We start from the raw sequence: 17,250 nt of genomic DNA on the forward strand, positions 1-17,250 counted from the left end.
CCCCATTTTTAAGCATGAGCTAAACGCTGAGCCACCCATTCTAGTCCTATGGGCGGCTCGGCATTTAGCTTGTACTGCTCAGCAGTATGGCTTGATATAAAGTGTGTGTGTGTGGGGGGGGGGGGTGAGGAAGGTAAGAAGAAAAGAAAACTTCTAAAATGAATACCAGCAATAATATCATTCATGTGAGATAACAGATCTTTTTATGTTCTAACATCTAAAACCAAAAAAAGAATACCATTACAGGAACTGAAATGCTCTTAACATCCAAAACATTTATTTTTAATCAACAGGGTCCAGGAAAATATGGGGTCCTTTTGCTATGTTGCATTAATCGCTAATGCATGCTTGCTTAACACAGCAAAACCACGTAGCACAATGCATGATACACTAAAGTGTTCTTTGTTAGTTTTGGCAAGTGTGTGTGCTAAAAAAGTTTTTTTTTTTTCAGTTCAAAAATTTATTGGTTTTGTGATAAAGCAAAAGCATACAACAAGATCAAAGGATGCATAATACAAATGTAATGATTATACATATTATAACACAATTACATCCAAAGATCAAGAATCTCAACACTATCTGGTGTCAATTCGAAGAAGAGAAATATGGTCTCTTCTCCTTGCCCTAATTACCTTTTCTTAAGATAGACAAGTCAACTTGTGCTAACGATCACATACTTACCTCCATAAAAAGTTTTTTAAGGAAGCATGTTGGGGCAGAGAGTGGACATAGAAAAAAGACCTCTAGCTTTCAAAGTACCAATATTTTATCCTTATCCTCCACTTCGACAAAAGATAGAAAGTTTACAAAAACTGTTCCAACTCCTACAGTCTACCTTCTTGCCTCATCAAGATTCACTCTGAAACTGAATCTGTCTGGAACAGGGGTTCTCAACCCAGTCTTCAGGACACACCTAAGCATATCAGGTTTTCAAAATATCCATAATGAATATGCATATGCAATTTGCATGCAATGGAAGCAGTGCTCAAGCATATTCATTGTAGATATCCTGAAAACATGACTAACTGGATGTGTCCCAAGGACTGGGTTGAGAACCTCTGGTGTGAAGTAAATTAGGGCTTTCCACTAATTTACCGATTTGAGTAGGTGAAAACTATCTAATGTTCCTCTAGCTGCCCATACCTAATCCAGAGTAACTTTATCAGTGTCTTCAAGAGCCCAATGCTATTGAGCATGGATATCCATTATTCTAAACAGCACTCATGTTTTTCCCTCTTCCAGGTGTGATACTGACAAGAAAATTGTCAGTTGGCAAGGATCATAGAAAACATATTCTCAAAAGCTGATGTTTTTCCTGGCAGTCACTCTTCTGTATTCGGTTAACCTCCAAAGCTATTATCATCTCAGTTTCCACAAGGCTCTCCTGCAAATGCAGGGATCCCTTCTCCATACTCCCCTATGCGCTCTCCTTGGCCTCCGAGGGGAGCTCTTCCACTTGCAGGAGCTGGTAAACTGAGGAGGAGGGGGAGTTGCTCTTGCATCGGGACTCAGTTATTTCCAGGCCCAAGGAGACCGCATCCATCCCGCCTCTCTGGAGCATCTCCAGCGGGGAAGTTGCCGACGCAAGCGGAGGTAGGAGAAGGGGTTGATTTTTGGGAACACTGGATGAAAAGAAGTACATCCATTTTAGATAAAATTACACCTAAACGAAATGGTAAAAGCTGCTCAAATAAATATAATAAATGGTTTGACACTGAACTTTTAAAAATGAAACAATGAGTAAGATGATTGGAAAGGATCTGGAAAAAAACAGGAAAATTGTCAGACCGGAACAACTGGAGATCCAACATAGAAATCTACAAACAATTGATAAAAGAAACATGTGAAGCATTTTACTCATCCAAAGTTGACTCATCCAATACTAGCTCGAAAGGAATCAATTCAAAAAAACTGTTCAACTTGGTTACAAATTTATTTGACACTACACGCTATACTCAATTCATGCATAATATTAAGCTACCTTCAGCAAATCCTTGCACAACTTGGCACCAGGCTACATAACAACCAAGCTTTCTCCGGACATGCTGAACAGATCTCTCTGCTCCCAGGACGAAATATACCTCAAAACACTCCCTGGTCCTACCCTTCAACTGCAAACTACCAAACGATATTCCTACTCCCACTTTATACCAAGCCACTGGAATCAACTGCCCCCAAAGCAGATCCCTTGAAGGACTTCTGAACTTTAAGAAAACATACCTCTTTACTGAACTCTAGGAAATATACCTCTTCACCTAACGCCCCTGCCCACGACTGATGGATCACAAAGAAATATATACTGGTACTAGATACTCAGTATATGTCACATTAGGATACAAAAAAACTTGTATTGAAAAATCTTGCACTGCAACTATGGCATATTGTAAACTGTATATTGGTATTAGATCCCTAGTATGTGTCGAGTTAAGATAAAAACGCATTGAATAAATTTGTTCTGTAACTATGGCAAATTGTAATCCATTAACTGAATATGAAGTATGTTAACCTGTAACTTGTTAACTTCTGAGCTTGTTGGGGAGAACGGGATAGAAAAATGAATTAAATAAATTGTAGTGCAGTTAATCAGTGCTCAAATACCACCACTGAAAATCCTCTCTGACCACCATGGCACTGTTCTGACAGGGCCTCTATTGTGGAGAGGTGGGAGAGGGACATGGGATTTTCCAGTCCCCTGGTCCTGCTCCTGTTCCTAGGATTCTGGTCTGCAAACTTGGTACCAGTTTTCTATGGTTATAATCAAAGTGGTTTACATATCCTATATAATAAAATCCTAAGCGCGCATGTGCACTTAGGGTTTCGTGTTCCCTGCCACCGTGTTTTCTGATCCGTGGCCGGATTCTATTTTAGAACACGGCAACAGGGAACACTCTGGCCACTCCCCTCCTCCTGCCCTCACTCACCAACTGCTGGAGAAGAGCAGGCAAGCTCTCTCCCTGCATGCGTCCTGGCCACCCGATTGCCCTCCGTGGCTGTATTCGGCGGAGGCGGCTCTCAGTCCTTCCTGCCAGGCGTTGCCGGAGGAGCATCTCTAATCTTCCCGCAGCGGACCCGGAGGGGGGGGGGGTTGACGTTGCGCCTTAGAGCCCACGCATGAGCTGGCCATGGCTCTCGGTGCGGGCCCAAAGGCGGGTCGCTGAACGCAAGAAAGCGCCCCGTGGCTGGAAGCCTTCATCAGCCCGCTGAACGCAGGTACGGTGCGCGGCCCCTTTTGCTTCACGCCTCGCTGTGAGGAGGGGGAGAAGCCACGGGCCTTTAAATGCTCTGGGTTTGGAGCTGAAAATTTGGGGACATGTGAGGGAAGGAGGCTTTACTAGCACCCGTTAATGTAACGGGCTTAAATACTAGTAGGTACAATACTTGTTTTGTACCTAGGGAAATAGAGGGTTACTTGATTTGCCTAGCAACTAGAGAATGACACAGGGACAAATTTTTCTCCGTACCTGCAGGAGCTCAATTTCCTCATCCCGTCCCCACAAGGTTTTTTTTTTGCTGTCCCCGTCTCATTCTTGTAAGCTCTGCCTTAACCGCACAAGCCTTGAACACTTATGATTTTAAAGTGTTTTAGGCTTGTGCAGATGAGGACAGGGCTTGCAGGAATGGGGCAGGGGCAGGGACAGGAAAAGAAGTTGTGTGGACGAGATGGGAAACTTGAATTCCCGCGGGGATAGGAAAAAAATTTGTCCCCGTGCCATTCTCTACAAATAGCAATCTGTCCCCTCTACTCCAACCAGAAAGTGGAGTGGTATAGGTGTCAAGAAGCAGGGGGCTGGGAACCAGAAGGAAGAGGGAATAAGCACAGATAGGAGTGAAGAACATGATGAGCTGGAGAGACTCCAAGGGACAATTTGTCCTCCACTTTCACTGCCCCCCCCCCAGTCTCACCTACTAGACATATACACACATCATGTGGAAGAGAACTGAGATTTGCTTTGGTCACCATGTGAGATCACGGTGAATTTTCTATTGCCAAAGTTGCCCCAGGGCGCTAATGAAAACCGAATCGCTTCGGCTGTTTACCGCAAGCCTGAAGACTGCAGAGTCCCTTACAGGAGAATATGTTACTACGCCTTAGCTGTTTACTTTCATTCCTGCAGGTTAGGCTAGCTACACAAGGACACGAAGAAGCCAAATAATCACCGCGAAGTTAAACCTGCCTAAGAAGACGACGGAGCAGTGCTAGGCTACTCTGGGGAAGAAGAGGCTCCTCCCAGACAGCAAATTCTCGTGGAAAAGCAGATGGGACACTCCCAGCACCAAGCCGTTTACCTCGGAGGAGACGGAGAACATCCTCGGACAGCACCGGGGCCTGCATGGTGCGAAACAGAGGCAGGTAAAAAGAATGCGCGCGCGAGCGAGCGCTAACCACGCGCTTCCTGTCTGGACACCTAGAGCGAACGTGCGCAGGAGACAGACAGAAAAAACACCCCAACAACGACCGGATGTACTATACCTCCCTGAGAGAGAACCGTAATGTGTCTTTTGCCAGACATACTCGTTGGCTGGGGCTAACCGGTTGGACATATAAGCTTTCAAGTAGTTCATTTTAGGGTTAATATCGTACACGGTCTGTGTCTCATGCTGGAGTTTCCAGTAACAGCTATAATATGCAGCTTTATACCCTTCAGTCCGAATTTTTGACTGCTATCAACCCAGCATAACTTCAACACCTGAGATGCCTTACTGGGCCAATCCAAGCTGCAAGCCCCCTGGTATCCCAAAAATGTAAAACAGATTTTATTTTGCTTATCCTAGAAATAAGCAGTGGATTTTCCCAAGTCCATCTTAATAATAGTTTATAGGCTTTTTGTTTAGAAAATTATCCAAACTTTTTTTAAACCCTGTCAACTGCTTTTACCAGATTTTCTGGGCAACGAATTCCAGAGTTTAATTACAAACTGAGTGAAGAAATATATATATATATATTTGACCTGTAAATTTACTACTTACATGGTCCCTAGTCCTTGTATTTTTGGAAAGAGTAAACAAGCAATTCACATCGGATGCATCGGGAAGGGGCCTAAAGCTCTGATTGGCCCAGATGCCTTTCAAAAGCTAATTCTCCTCTAAGAAAAAAAGGCAAGGTGTTCCATAACTGAGGTGCGTATATTGAAAAGATCTCATTATGTCTGGTATTAATGACTTTTAAGGAAGGGATTAAGAGTAGGTTATGGTCCACAGCCGTAGGGTCCTGCTTGAAGATTTGACTGTTGAATTTTGAAACATAGGAGAGCAATTTTATAAGTAATTCAGTGCTGAGTTGGTAGCCAGTGGGCATTTTGCAAAAGGCGTGTTATGTGGTCAAATTTATTTGAGCTAGTGATAATTTTTATCGATGCATTCTAGATTAACTGTAGTCATCTTAGTTGTTTCTGAGTGATGGCTTTATATAATGAATTGCAGTAATCTGGTTTAGAAATGATGCAGTTGTACGATGGACCAGTACTAATGTAATATTTCTGCAACTCTTCCGATGCCATTGCCATACTTCAGCACACATGTGGGGGACCCACTCCTTAGAGCAGCGAGCACAGCATTGAAGAGATTCTTAAAAAGAGATAAGTGATATTTGTTTCCGGACATTTGAGTTTGAAATGTTGGAAAAGAACATAATGAAGATAAATAAGTAAATTAACTAGTGTGTGTGGAGAACTTACTAACAAGGTGGGTTTTTGCCAGTGAGGTGCTTTCCCTTCCCATTATTGCCTGCAAGATAAATTCTGGCTGCAAACAGGGATCTGAGATTTTTTTCCTCCTTTGAAAGAAATAAGACCAAGTGAGTCCCCCTATAGGTAGAGGTTGTTTAAAGAAGAATTATAAAGAAATGAGAATAATGAGTGATTTATTTTTTGGACATATAGATTTGTTCTCTCAGATTCTGCACATTTTATGCTTAGATTGAACCCCATTATTTACCCTTCTCCATTGAGAATGTTGACCATTTAAAACAATTCTCTGATTTATGTCTTTCAAACAGTTCTCAATCCATAAAAGGACATTACCTCCTATCCCATGACTTTCTAATTTCCTCAGAAGTCTTTCATGAGATACTTTGTCAAACGCCTTTTGAAAATCCAAATACACAATATCAACCAGTTCTACTTTATCTACATGTTCATTCACACCTTCAAAGAAATGCAGTAGATTGGTGAGGCAAGATTTCCCTTGACTAAAACCATGTTGGCTTTCTCTCATTAATCCATGCTTACGCATATGTTCTATCATTTTGATCTTTATAATAGTCTCTACCATTTTGCCCGGCACAGACATCAGACTTACTGGTCTATAATTTCCCAGATCACCTCTGGAACCATTTTTAAAAATCAGCATCACATTGGCCACCCTCCAGGCTCCCAGTACTATGCTGGTTTTAAAGAAAAAATACAAATTAGTAACAATAGCTCTGCAAGTTCATTTTTCAATTCTGTCAGCACTCTGGTCCAGGCGATTTGCTACTGTTCAATTTGTCAAATTGACCTATGACATCATCCAGTGTTAGAGATTTGTATGATTCATCAGAATTGAATACAATTTCTGGCACTGGTATCTCCCCCACATCTTCCTCAGTGAAGACTGAGGCAAATAATTCATTTAATCTCTCTGCTATGTCCTTGTATTCCCTGAAAGCCCCTTTTCTCTCTCAGTCATCTAGCAGTCCAACCGATTCTGTTCCCAGCTTCTTGCTTTTAATACACCTAAAATAGTTATTACTGTGTGTTTTTTCTTCCAGCACAATCTTCTTTTCAAGATTTTTCTTCGCCTTCCTTATTAATTCTTTGCATTTAACTTGACATTCCTTGTGTTGTTTACAATTCTTTTCAGTCGGATTCTTCTTCCACTTTCAGAAGGATTCTCTTTTAGATCTAATAGCTTCCTACATCTCACTCGTTAACCACGATGGCTGCCGTTTGGTCTTTCATCCTCCTTTTTTAATACATGGGATATATCTAGTCTGGGCTTCCAGGATGGAAGCTGGGTCAAGAACTGGTTGAGTGGAAGGCGACAGAGGGTAGTGATCAATGGAGATCACTCTGAGAAAAGGGATGTTACCAGTGTTGTGCCTCGAGGTTCTGTTCTTGGCCCTGTACATTTTAACATTTTTATAAACGATATTGCTGAAGGGCTGTCAGGTAAGATTTGCCTCTTTTTCGGATGATACCAAAATCTGCAATAGAGAAGACACCCAGGATGGTGTGAATAACATGAAGAAAGACCTGGCGAAGCTGGAAGAATGGTCTAAAAAGGCAGCTAAAATTTAATGCTAAGAAATGCAAGGTCGTGCATTTGGACTGCAAAATGGAACGGTACAGTTTAGGGGGTGAAGAACTTATGTGCACGACAGAAGAGCGGGGCTTGGGTGTGATTGTATGTGATGATCTTAAGGTGACCAAACAGGGTAAAAAGTGACAGCGTAATCTAGAAGAAATATGGCCAGTAGGAAAAAGGGAGGTATTGATGCCCCTGTATAAGACTTTGGTGAGACCTCATTTAGAATATTGTGTACAATTCTGAAAGCCACACCTTCAAAAAGATATAAAAAGGATAGAGTCATAAGAACATAAGCAGTGCCTCTGCTGGGTCAGACCAGAGGTCCATCATGCCCAGCAGTCCGCTCATGCGGCAGCCCATCAGGTCCAGGACCTGTATAGTAATCCTCTATCTATACCCTTCTATCCCCTTTTCCTTCAGGAAATTATCTAATCCTTTTTTGAACCCCAATACCGTACTCTGTCCTATCACACCCTCTGGAAGCGAATTCCAGGTGTCCACCACCCTTTGGCAGTACAGTTTACCATCAGAAGAAAAAATCCAGAAGAATAAGTAAACTTCTCTTCAAACAAGCCCATAAACAGGTTTGCTATAGTGGGAGCAAACGTAGCACCCATGGCACTCCTGACAATTGCATATAGAATTGACCCTCAAATAAAAAATAATTCTTTTTCATAGCCAGAGAAGTCAATTCCAGCAAAAACTCTGGAGGTACCAGCCAAGGATGAGGCGTTTGTTTTAAAAAAACCAACAACAGCATTTCCAAAGCCTCGTCAAAGGTCATAGCAATTTCAACTTCAAAAATATCTTCTGAATAACCAATTTGAGATGTGGTTTCATTGACTGTGAAGAATCAAAAAGAACTCTTAAATATTTTAGTTCTTCTAAAGTGGGTATTTCAGTATTCTCATGAGAAAAAGTCCCCTTTTTTATTTGAGGCAACATGGTTGCTATGGATTCTCATCAGTAAGAATGTTGACATCGTACTTGTCATCAGTTACCTGTAGCAGGTGTTCTCCAATGAGAACAGGATGCATATTCTTATTGCCCCACCCACCTCCCCTTGGAGTTGAATTCTAGCAGCTATTGTAGACTGATCTAGCCCCGTGCAAGAACAGCAGATGGGAAGCTGTGCACATGTATAGTATGCTAGGTCCAAAGACTTCTAGAAGTATACTGGGGAGCCTTTGCCTTGCTGGGCTTTGTTGAATGATGTCACCCATCCAACTGCTGTCTTTGAAGAACATTTGTTACAGGTGAGTAACTTCACTTTTATCACCTTGTCTGATTTCCTAGCATAAACCTTTTTTTTAGTTGGTATGAAAATGTTACTGTTCTGTGAAAACAGACTTAATGATGTGCTCTGGAAAGTGACTTTGCACGGAGCCAACACTGAGCTATATTGATGGGAATACTAGAAGCTTTATCAGCAGATGTTCATCAAGGTAGTATGCCTCTGTATAGCATAAGCATTTTTCACCAGCTTAGAACTGGAGTATCTTGCTCTGTGAATTTCATCCGGGTTTGGCTCTTCCTGCTAACTCTCAGTATAAACTCTGATTGTGTAGGGCATCAGTATGATAGAGAATTTCTGGTGATATGCTCTCAACCCCACCACAGCAATCCTAGTTCAATGACAGAGATGCATGGCATTTTACCTATCTTTCTCCATATATGATAACAGCACCACCTTAATCAGCTTAGGTCCCAGGGTGCACAACAGCAAACCTCATGCCTAATGACATTCTGTTAAATGGACAAATTCCTTTGAAAGCTTGTCATGCTCTAAAATCCAATTTAACATGAGGTAATCTAATTGGGGTAACCATGGAAACCAAACAGGGCAGTCTTTGAGGAGATGAGAGATGCATGGTAAAATGTGATGGATCCTGTTACTGCTTTTGGCTTTCTGTCAGTAATATCAGAGGATGTGAAGTTCCTGATGGGTGATGAGCCTCTGTTCTTTGTGTGTTGCTGTCATGAATCTAAGCCACCAATCATGTCTTTTTCTGTACAGTCTTACAATCTCGTTGCAGAACTGAATAAGAAAACCTTTTAGATTTAGTATTAAAAGGTTTTGTGATGTGTGTGTTTTTTGTTTTGTTTTTTACACAATTGCACTTTTAAACTGCAGCACCTTATTTTGTAGGATACCCTTTCACCTCAACCAAGGCTGGGACTATCTTTCACTAAATTTAAAGTGCTATTAAAGACCTATATTTTCAATAAGACCTTTGGTCCCCCTCTTTGTTAGTTCCCCCTTCTTTTTCTCTTCATTTTGTACTCCTCCTCCCAGTGGCGTACCAAGGGGGGGGAACAAGAGGGGGGGTCCGCCCCAGGTCCATGCCCCAAGGGGGTGCACAGCTGCCACCCTCCAGTGTTCTCCCTAGGCCGGCAGACTGCGGCTCGCAAACCGCATGCGGCTCTTTAGCCACTTGAGTGCCACCACCGCCATCGGGAACAGGCCGGCACCAAGTTCTCCCTGCTCTTCCCTGTGGGGCTGACCAACTCTCGCCGCCCGACATCAATTCTGACGTTGGAGAGGACGTTCTGGGCCAGCCAATAGCTGCCTGGCTGGCCTGGAATGTCCTCTCTGACGTTAGAATTGACGTCAGGCGGCGAGAGTTGGTCAGCCCCGCAGGGAAGAGAAGCAGGGCGAGCTCGGCGCCGGCCTGTTCCCGATGGCAGCAATGGCAGCCTATTCCCCAGCGGTGGCAGCATTTTCCCAATGGCAGTGGCATGGGGAGGGGAGGGCAGGGAGAAAGAAAGAAAGGGGCAGGGTGAAGCAAAGAAAAAGAAAAAAATGGGGCACGGAGAGAGAGAGAGAGAAAGACAGACATAGAGAAAGAAAGGGGGCATGGAGAGAGAAAGAAAGAAGGGGGCAGAGTGAAACAAAGAAAGAAAGAAATGGGGCATAGAGAGAGAGAGAAAGACAGACATACAGAAAGAAAGGGGGCATGGAGAGAGAAAGAAAGAAGGGGGCAGGGTGAAACAAAGAAAAAGTTTGGGGAGGGAATGAGGACTGGAGGAGAGGAAACATACAGGAGGCTGAAAGAAGGGAAGAAATATTGGATGCACAGTCGGAAGAATAAAGTGCAACCAGAGACTGATGAAATTACCAAACAAAGGTAGGAAAAATGATTTTATTTTCAATTTAGTGATCAAAATGTATCCATTTTGAGAATTTATATATGCTGTCTATATTATGCACTATGGCCCCCTTTTACTAAACTGCAATAGCGGTTTTTAGCGCAGGGAGGCTATGAGCATCGAGAGCAGCTTGGGGATTCAGCGCAGCTCCCTGCGCTAAAAACTACTATCGCGGTTTAGTAAAAAGGGAGAGGGTATATTTGTCTATTTTTGTATAGTTGTTACTGAGGTGACATTGCATGAAGTCATCTGCCTTGACCTTTTTGAAAACCCGCGGAATATAAATGATAATTAACATTTTCTCTGCGTACAATGTGCTTTGTGTTTTTAAAATTTTATTGTTGGTAGATCATTTTGATTTGGCCACAAAGGTAAGGGGGAAGAAGGAAGGGAAGCTGCTGAAAGACATCTAGTAATCCTTACAGGTTTGACTGTGCAGGGAATTATTTTTGTAAAATCATGTTTTGTTATGTGACTGGCATTATTTAGACTTTAATTTCTATGAATGAATAGAATGAAAATGATATAAAATTACTTGCTTGTTTCTATGTGCGTGCTCTGAAGGAAAGTGGAGAGAGAGAGGGCTGAGGATGCTGAAGGGAAATTGGGAAGAGAGAGTGGGGAGAAGACGCTGATTTATAAATTGACAATTGTACAGAATATTGTTTCTTTTATACTTTAATATAATAAGTTCAATATAAAACAATTCAAGGCTTGTGTGGATGGAATCAGGTGGTTTGCGGGGATGGGGACCGAGCTGACTCGGAGGGGATTGAGACAAATTTTTTTCCCCTGTCAATCTTTAGGCTCTGCCATGAATCGATTTTGACTACGTGCGGACGTGCGGGGTGTCATTTGGGTTGACGTAGCCGTTGTAGCGCAAGTGGCACGGGCTCTCAAAAAAAATCTTAATCGTTGTACTGCTGATTTTGGCTCTTTTGACTGAGTTTACCTACCACTGCCCTAGGGGCTTTTAGCCGGGCGCTGCGCCTGGCTAATTTAGATGATTGCCCAGCTTGGAGGAGTGTGTGGCACAGTGGTTGGATCTACAGCCTCAGCACCCTGGGGTTGTGGGTTCAAACCCCGCGCTGCTCCTTGTGACCCTGGGCAAGTCACTCAGTCCTCCATAGCCCCAGGTACGTTAGATAGATTGTGAGCCCACCGGGACAGATAGGGAAAATGCTTGAGTACCTGATTGTAAAAACCGCTTAGATAACCTTGATAGGCGGTATATAAAATCCTAATAAACTTGAAACTTGAAACTTGAAACTACCATCTATCGCAAATCCTGCCGCTGCTCAACATTTTTAAAAAAAAACAACCCCCGCCTCTCACCGGCTTGGCGATTTCCCACCTTAGCCTGTAGCGAACTCATGCTTCGGGGCTTTAAGGTGTGCGTGCCAGCTTCCCTTCTCTTCCCTCCGAAACCAGAAGTTACGTTCCGGGGGGGGGGGGAGGGGGGAGGAGAAGAGAAGTCAGCATGCACACGTTCAAGCCCTGGAGCACGAGTTCGCTAGGGCTAAGGTCAGCGACGGAGGGAAGTTAAAACTTGTCTTGCTGCTCTTCCTTGCTTCAGGCCTTTCTGGCTGCCAAGTCCTGCCTACTTTCTGTTTTCGTGAAAGCAGGACTCGGCAACGAGGAAGGCCTGAAGCAAGGAAGAGCAGCAAGAAGTTAACGATGGAGGGAAGCTTGCGACTCTGCCGATGGGAAGAGAAATGCTGCTGCTGCTGCACCCAGGGGGGGGAGAGATGCTGCTGCTGCACCCAACTGGGGAGAGAGAGGGGAGAAGGAACACCAGGGAAGGGAGAGGAAAGAGATGCCAAGACCATGGAAGTAAAGGAAAGGAAAGGAGCTATCAGACCATGGAGGGGGGAGGGGGAGATGTTATGGGGGAGGGGGAGGAGACAAAATGCCAGACCAGAGGGAAAGAAAGGAGAGAAGGTGCCAGAGGGAGAGATAGGACATGGGCCAGGGCATGGGGGGAGAGAAGGGAAGGAGATAGAGATGCTAGACCATGGGGTGGAGTAGGAAGGAAGGAAAGGAGAAGAGAGAGATGCTAGAGCATAGGAGAGGGGGTGAAGCCAAAATGAATTGTGTACAAAGGAGAGAAAGGGCACAGGATATACAGTTTATTGAAGGGACATATAAAGAGGGAAGATGCCATATGAAACAGAGAGAGGGTGGACAGTGGATGCAAGGGGCAGAGAGAGGGTGGACAGTGGATGCAAGGAGCAGAGAGAGGGTGGACAGTAGATGGAAGGGGTAGAGAGAGAGATAGAGGGCACAAGCTGGGTGGAAGGGGCAAAGAGAGGGCAGATGTTGCATGGAAGGGAGAGAGGACAAACGCTGTATAGAAAGAAGAGAGCAAAGAGAAGATGATTAAAGCAGAAACGACAATAGGGGGATTTTTTTGTTGCTTTATTTAGAATCAAGTAGTATTGTAACTGTATTGATAAAATTTTATAAATAGGAAATGGAAATAAGGCAATTGTTTGGACTAAACCCTTTTCCTCAGGTCAGGACAGGATACCATAATAGTACTGTTCTGAAGAAATATTTGGCCTCTGAAAGCTAATTGAAAAATGGATTAGTCCAATAAAATGGTATTTTCTTATTTCTCATTATTTGTTTTATTTTTATTTGTTAATTTGTAAAGTGGTGATTGTTATGTATCAGTTTTTTCAAATTTACATCTACTGTCTTTATATTTTGCACAGTATTAGAGGACATGTGTTACTATTTTTGTTGTGTTGCATTGTATGCAGAGTCTGGTTTCTTGGCGGTTCAGTTTAACTTTTGTCTACATATTTCTATTTTTAGTTTGTGATTATTCCATATTGGGTGAGGGTGTATCTCTGTTCTGTGTGTATGAAAAGAACATAGTTTTCAGTTCGCATTGACCTCAGGATCAATTGACTGTGCGGGATCTGGCTTGTTTAGTTTTACAATGTATGTGTTGGTGTTCTAGTGCTCACTGCAGTGTTTAAGATGCACTGGTATCTCCCCCACCTTTTCCTAGGTACACTCTTGTTGTGCGATATGTGGATTATTACTAAAAATCATATTTTTCATATAGATGGGGGGGTCAAAAAATGATGGGCCCCGGGTGTCACATATGCTAGGTACACCACTGCCTCCTCCACCCTCTCTCCTTCTTTAATACCTGTCACTTGTCCCATTTATTGTATTTCAATAATTCAACCACCATCTTGACAATCAATTGTCTTCCCCATTTTACTGCTTTTAATGTATAGCAACTCAGTTTTAATTTTAATTTTTTTATCATAAATTGTATAGATGCCATATTTCTGGCCATTTTGCAGAATATCAAGTGTAAATAAATAATAGGAGATGTATATTTGTCTCATGCTACTTCACTCAAAAGTCCTATGCTGGAAAATGGGGAATAGGTCAGCAACAAATCATCCAGGCAACCCATCAAATCTAATCCAAACTGAATACAGTGGCTGTTGCTAGAACTCAGTCTACAAGTCTTGTATTTAGGTCTCTTATGGAAGCTTTGACCATCAGTTCACTAGATGATTGTAATGGTCTATACAGCATATAGGATTGTCTTACAAATCAGGAAACTCCAAGTCCTTCAAAACTTGTTAGCAAGATTTTTAACCAGAAATACTAAAACTATAAAAGCTGAACCTTTGCTGAAAGAACTACACTGGCTTCCAATTAAAGAGAAGTGTATATGTAAATTATTAGAACTAACTTTTAAAATACTAAAAACTCAACCGCCCCCCCCCAACTCTAACCAACTTCTGCAGTCCCACCAATTAATATATCTTGATTGTAACATAGTAACATAGTAAATGACGGCAAATAAAGACCTGAATGGTCCATCTAGTCTGCCCATCATACATGCTCCATAATTTAATTTAAATGGTCCTTTTTCTTAGATATTTCTGGGCCAGAAACCCAAAGCCCTGCCTGGTCGTGTGCTTGGGTTCTATCTACTGGAGTCTCCATCAAACTTCACTCCAGCCATTTAAGCCCTTCCCAGCCCGTCCTTAAATGAATGTCCATATACGGGACACAGACCGTGCAAGCCTGCCCAGTACTGGCCTTAGTTCCCATTATTTTCTGATTAGAGATCCTCTGTGTTCATCTCACGCTTGTTTGAACTGTCACCATTTTCTTCTCCACCACCTTCCTCTGGAGCGCATTCCACACGTCAACCATCCTCTCCATAAAGAAGAATTTCCTAATATTACTCTTCTTTAAAAAAAAAAAATCCAGAAGTCCATCGGTAACACAGTAAATGACAGCAGATAAAGACCAATATACTAAGGGTACAGAAATCTTAATATAATACTCTCAAATCAATAACGTGCTGTGAACAGTACAAACACTTCAAAAAGTGGAGACAAAAGACCCACATGGTGCAACAAGGTGGCTAGAACTGCATCCGCCACTCTGTGCAGGCTCCAGTTACCCATGCTTAAACACTGGTTGTCAAGTCTCCACCATGCCAACGAAGCCACTTAATCCCCCAATTGCCCCAGGTACTTTAGATGGATTGTGAACCCACCGGGACAGACAGGGAAAAATGCTTGCGTACCTGAGCCAATTCATGCAAACTGTTCTGAGCTCCTCTGGGAGAATGATATAGAAAATTGAATAACTAAATAAATAAGATATAGGCAGCCAAACATGATGTAGTCTTGGTTATACCTACATTTCATCCCTAAGGCCCTCCTTTACAAAGCCGAGTTCTTTCCGCCGCAGCCGGTGCTAAAAAGGATAGTGCGGCTTCGTAATGGAGGGGGTATTACTGGCCATATTCAACTTACAGTCAAGATGTCTGCCACTGTGCTTCACAGCAGCCTCACGTGCAGCTGTTACAATAAAGAGATCTCCAACACTGGAGTTGCTGCTGTTGAAAGGAGAATTTAATTTACATTTTTTAAAGGAAAGAATGCTATTACTTCCTGCTCTGTTCACCTGACTCTATATTTTTTTCCTAATTCCTGCCATATTTGCCTTTATTGTTTCTTTTCTCAAAAGATTGTATTTCTCCCTTTTTTTATCCTCTTGCACCAGTTAGTAAAGGTCTTTGTGTTGTCTGTAGTGTTAAATTAATGTTTTTAATTGTACCCATTATTGTATTGTAATTCGCTTAGCAAACCAAGATAAGCCATTTTATCAAATTTTTTGTTAAACTTGAAATTTAATGCTATGTCTGTATTGAAGACCTATAAATTTCAAAAAGTCTCTGCAACTCTTAATAATTTCTGTATTTTGTATACCTTCTCGACCGGATTTATGATAATTTAAATACCGGTAAATAAATAAAACCTTTGATTGTGAAGTCCTATTATAGAGAGATGTCTAATTCATGTTCTGGCTTCTCTAGAGGCAGCGACACCGGTATGACGCTTCAGCTGCTCTTAGTTCATTCTGCTGAGTTCTGTCACCACTGATGGGGTACCACGGTTCGGATGTTCACATAAATGAATTTTACGTGTGTAATGGCTACTGCTGAAAGGAAGTGCAGGACAGATAACCTGGTACTCAGCTTTTCTATGCACTGGTATAAGAGTGAAGGTCTATAAACTGAGAAGGCAAAGGTTAGCATTGAGATGATCCATTGGACTACGTCCCACCTTTGTTACTTTTCCATCTGATTAATGGGTTTAGACTAATAAACATTATTGATTGATTGCTCTCGGCGTTTAATCACAATATGTGACAGGGTTTGCCTTTATCCTGTGGTTATGCTATAATACTAGTCTTTTTCTCTCTTCCAGGTCCATCAAGTGGCATTATTGACTCTTTTATTGACAGCACAGCCACCTAATGAGGAGAAGCACGTACTTCATTAAAGCTGTTACAGCAATGCTTTTTAAAAATCTGTACAACTAGAGGCCTTTAAGTGTTCTAAATCTACACAATATTGCCATGACCATCATCATAATAATTTACTTTTGCTCTGCTTTTCTGACATCGTATTGGGCCATTTTGGGCTTCGGCAACTATTATCTGATGATCACTCAAAATGATTAAGAATATTGCTTAATTTGGCCATTAAAATTATCTTAAAACACTGGAAGGCTGTATCAATGGTAGAATACATAACCTGGTGGAATACTGCGTGTATAACTGCTAAATTTGAGCATGTTGCTGCAGAAAAATTAAGGGGTCCTTTTACTAAGGTGTGCTAGCCGTTTTAGCTACATTAAACGCTAACGCATCCATAGTATATAATGGACAAATTAGCATTTTTCACCCACTAAAACGGCTAGCATGCCTTAGTAAAAGGACTCCTTAATGCATTAAATAAATTTATTAAAATATGGGAGCCATTGGATTATTATAGTCATGCACCTGTTAAACCATGAGGATTTGTTTAGGTGAGGTGTACATCCGCTTGATCTTTACTGTTGTATCTATGATAGCATTAATGAGTAATTGTTAATTGTTTGTATTGTTTCTTTATCATCTTTTATATATACATATGTCTCAAGTTTTATTGTATAAAAAAGCCCAAGAGCTGGTCTCGATGGGCGACTATAATGAGGGGCTGGATGGCCTGGGTTGGTCGCCCATGGAGAAATAACTCGTAGGTGATGGGAAGAGGGGGATAGGGTGGAGGAGGAGGAGCAGGGCATTATGGGAGGGGGTTGACTAGTACGTGCCTCCGAGGTACAGGGTCTTTCCGTCCCTCGGAGGCAGCTTTCCCTCCCATCCTCCCTTTTCACACAGGGGACTTGCTTAAGACATGGGTGTTTGGGGCTGTCGCAACGGCGGTGATCCCGAGCTACAATGTTTGGCTCATCAGAAGATGAGCAGTTATGTGGT

The 17,250-nt window shown here is 42.3% G+C and overlaps 1 protein-coding gene and 1 long non-coding RNA gene across 5 annotated transcripts in view; one reads left to right on the forward strand and one right to left on the reverse strand.

Annotated features, from left to right (window-relative positions):
• SKAP1 (src kinase associated phosphoprotein 1) overlaps positions 1-4,443 on the reverse strand; it is a 524,527-nt gene extending 520,084 nt beyond the window's left edge. For all 3 annotated transcript variants that reach the window (XM_033918069.1, XM_033918068.1, XM_033918066.1), the window contains exon 1: positions 4,288-4,443. Coding sequence is in view for 2 of the 3 variants with exons in the window: in XM_033918068.1 (XP_033773959.1) it covers positions 4,288-4,333 (46 nt within the window). In the remaining variant the exon portion in view is untranslated. The remainder of the gene's footprint in view (positions 1-4,287) is intronic.
• LOC117347316 lies at positions 4,155-16,587 on the forward strand. Of its 2 annotated transcripts, none has more exons than XR_004536770.1 (3): positions 4,155-5,118; positions 15,806-16,019; positions 16,200-16,587. It is a non-coding gene; the product is annotated as an uncharacterized LOC117347316 (long non-coding RNA). The 2 variants fall into 2 exon arrangements; XR_004536769.1 differs by having other exon boundaries at positions 4,155-4,351.
• Positions 16,588-17,250: the final 663 nt, after the last annotated feature.

Source organism: Geotrypetes seraphini, chromosome 13 (genome assembly GCF_902459505.1).
Source record: "Geotrypetes seraphini chromosome 13, aGeoSer1.1, whole genome shotgun sequence".
Taxonomy (NCBI): domain Eukaryota; kingdom Metazoa; phylum Chordata; class Amphibia; order Gymnophiona; family Dermophiidae; genus Geotrypetes; species Geotrypetes seraphini.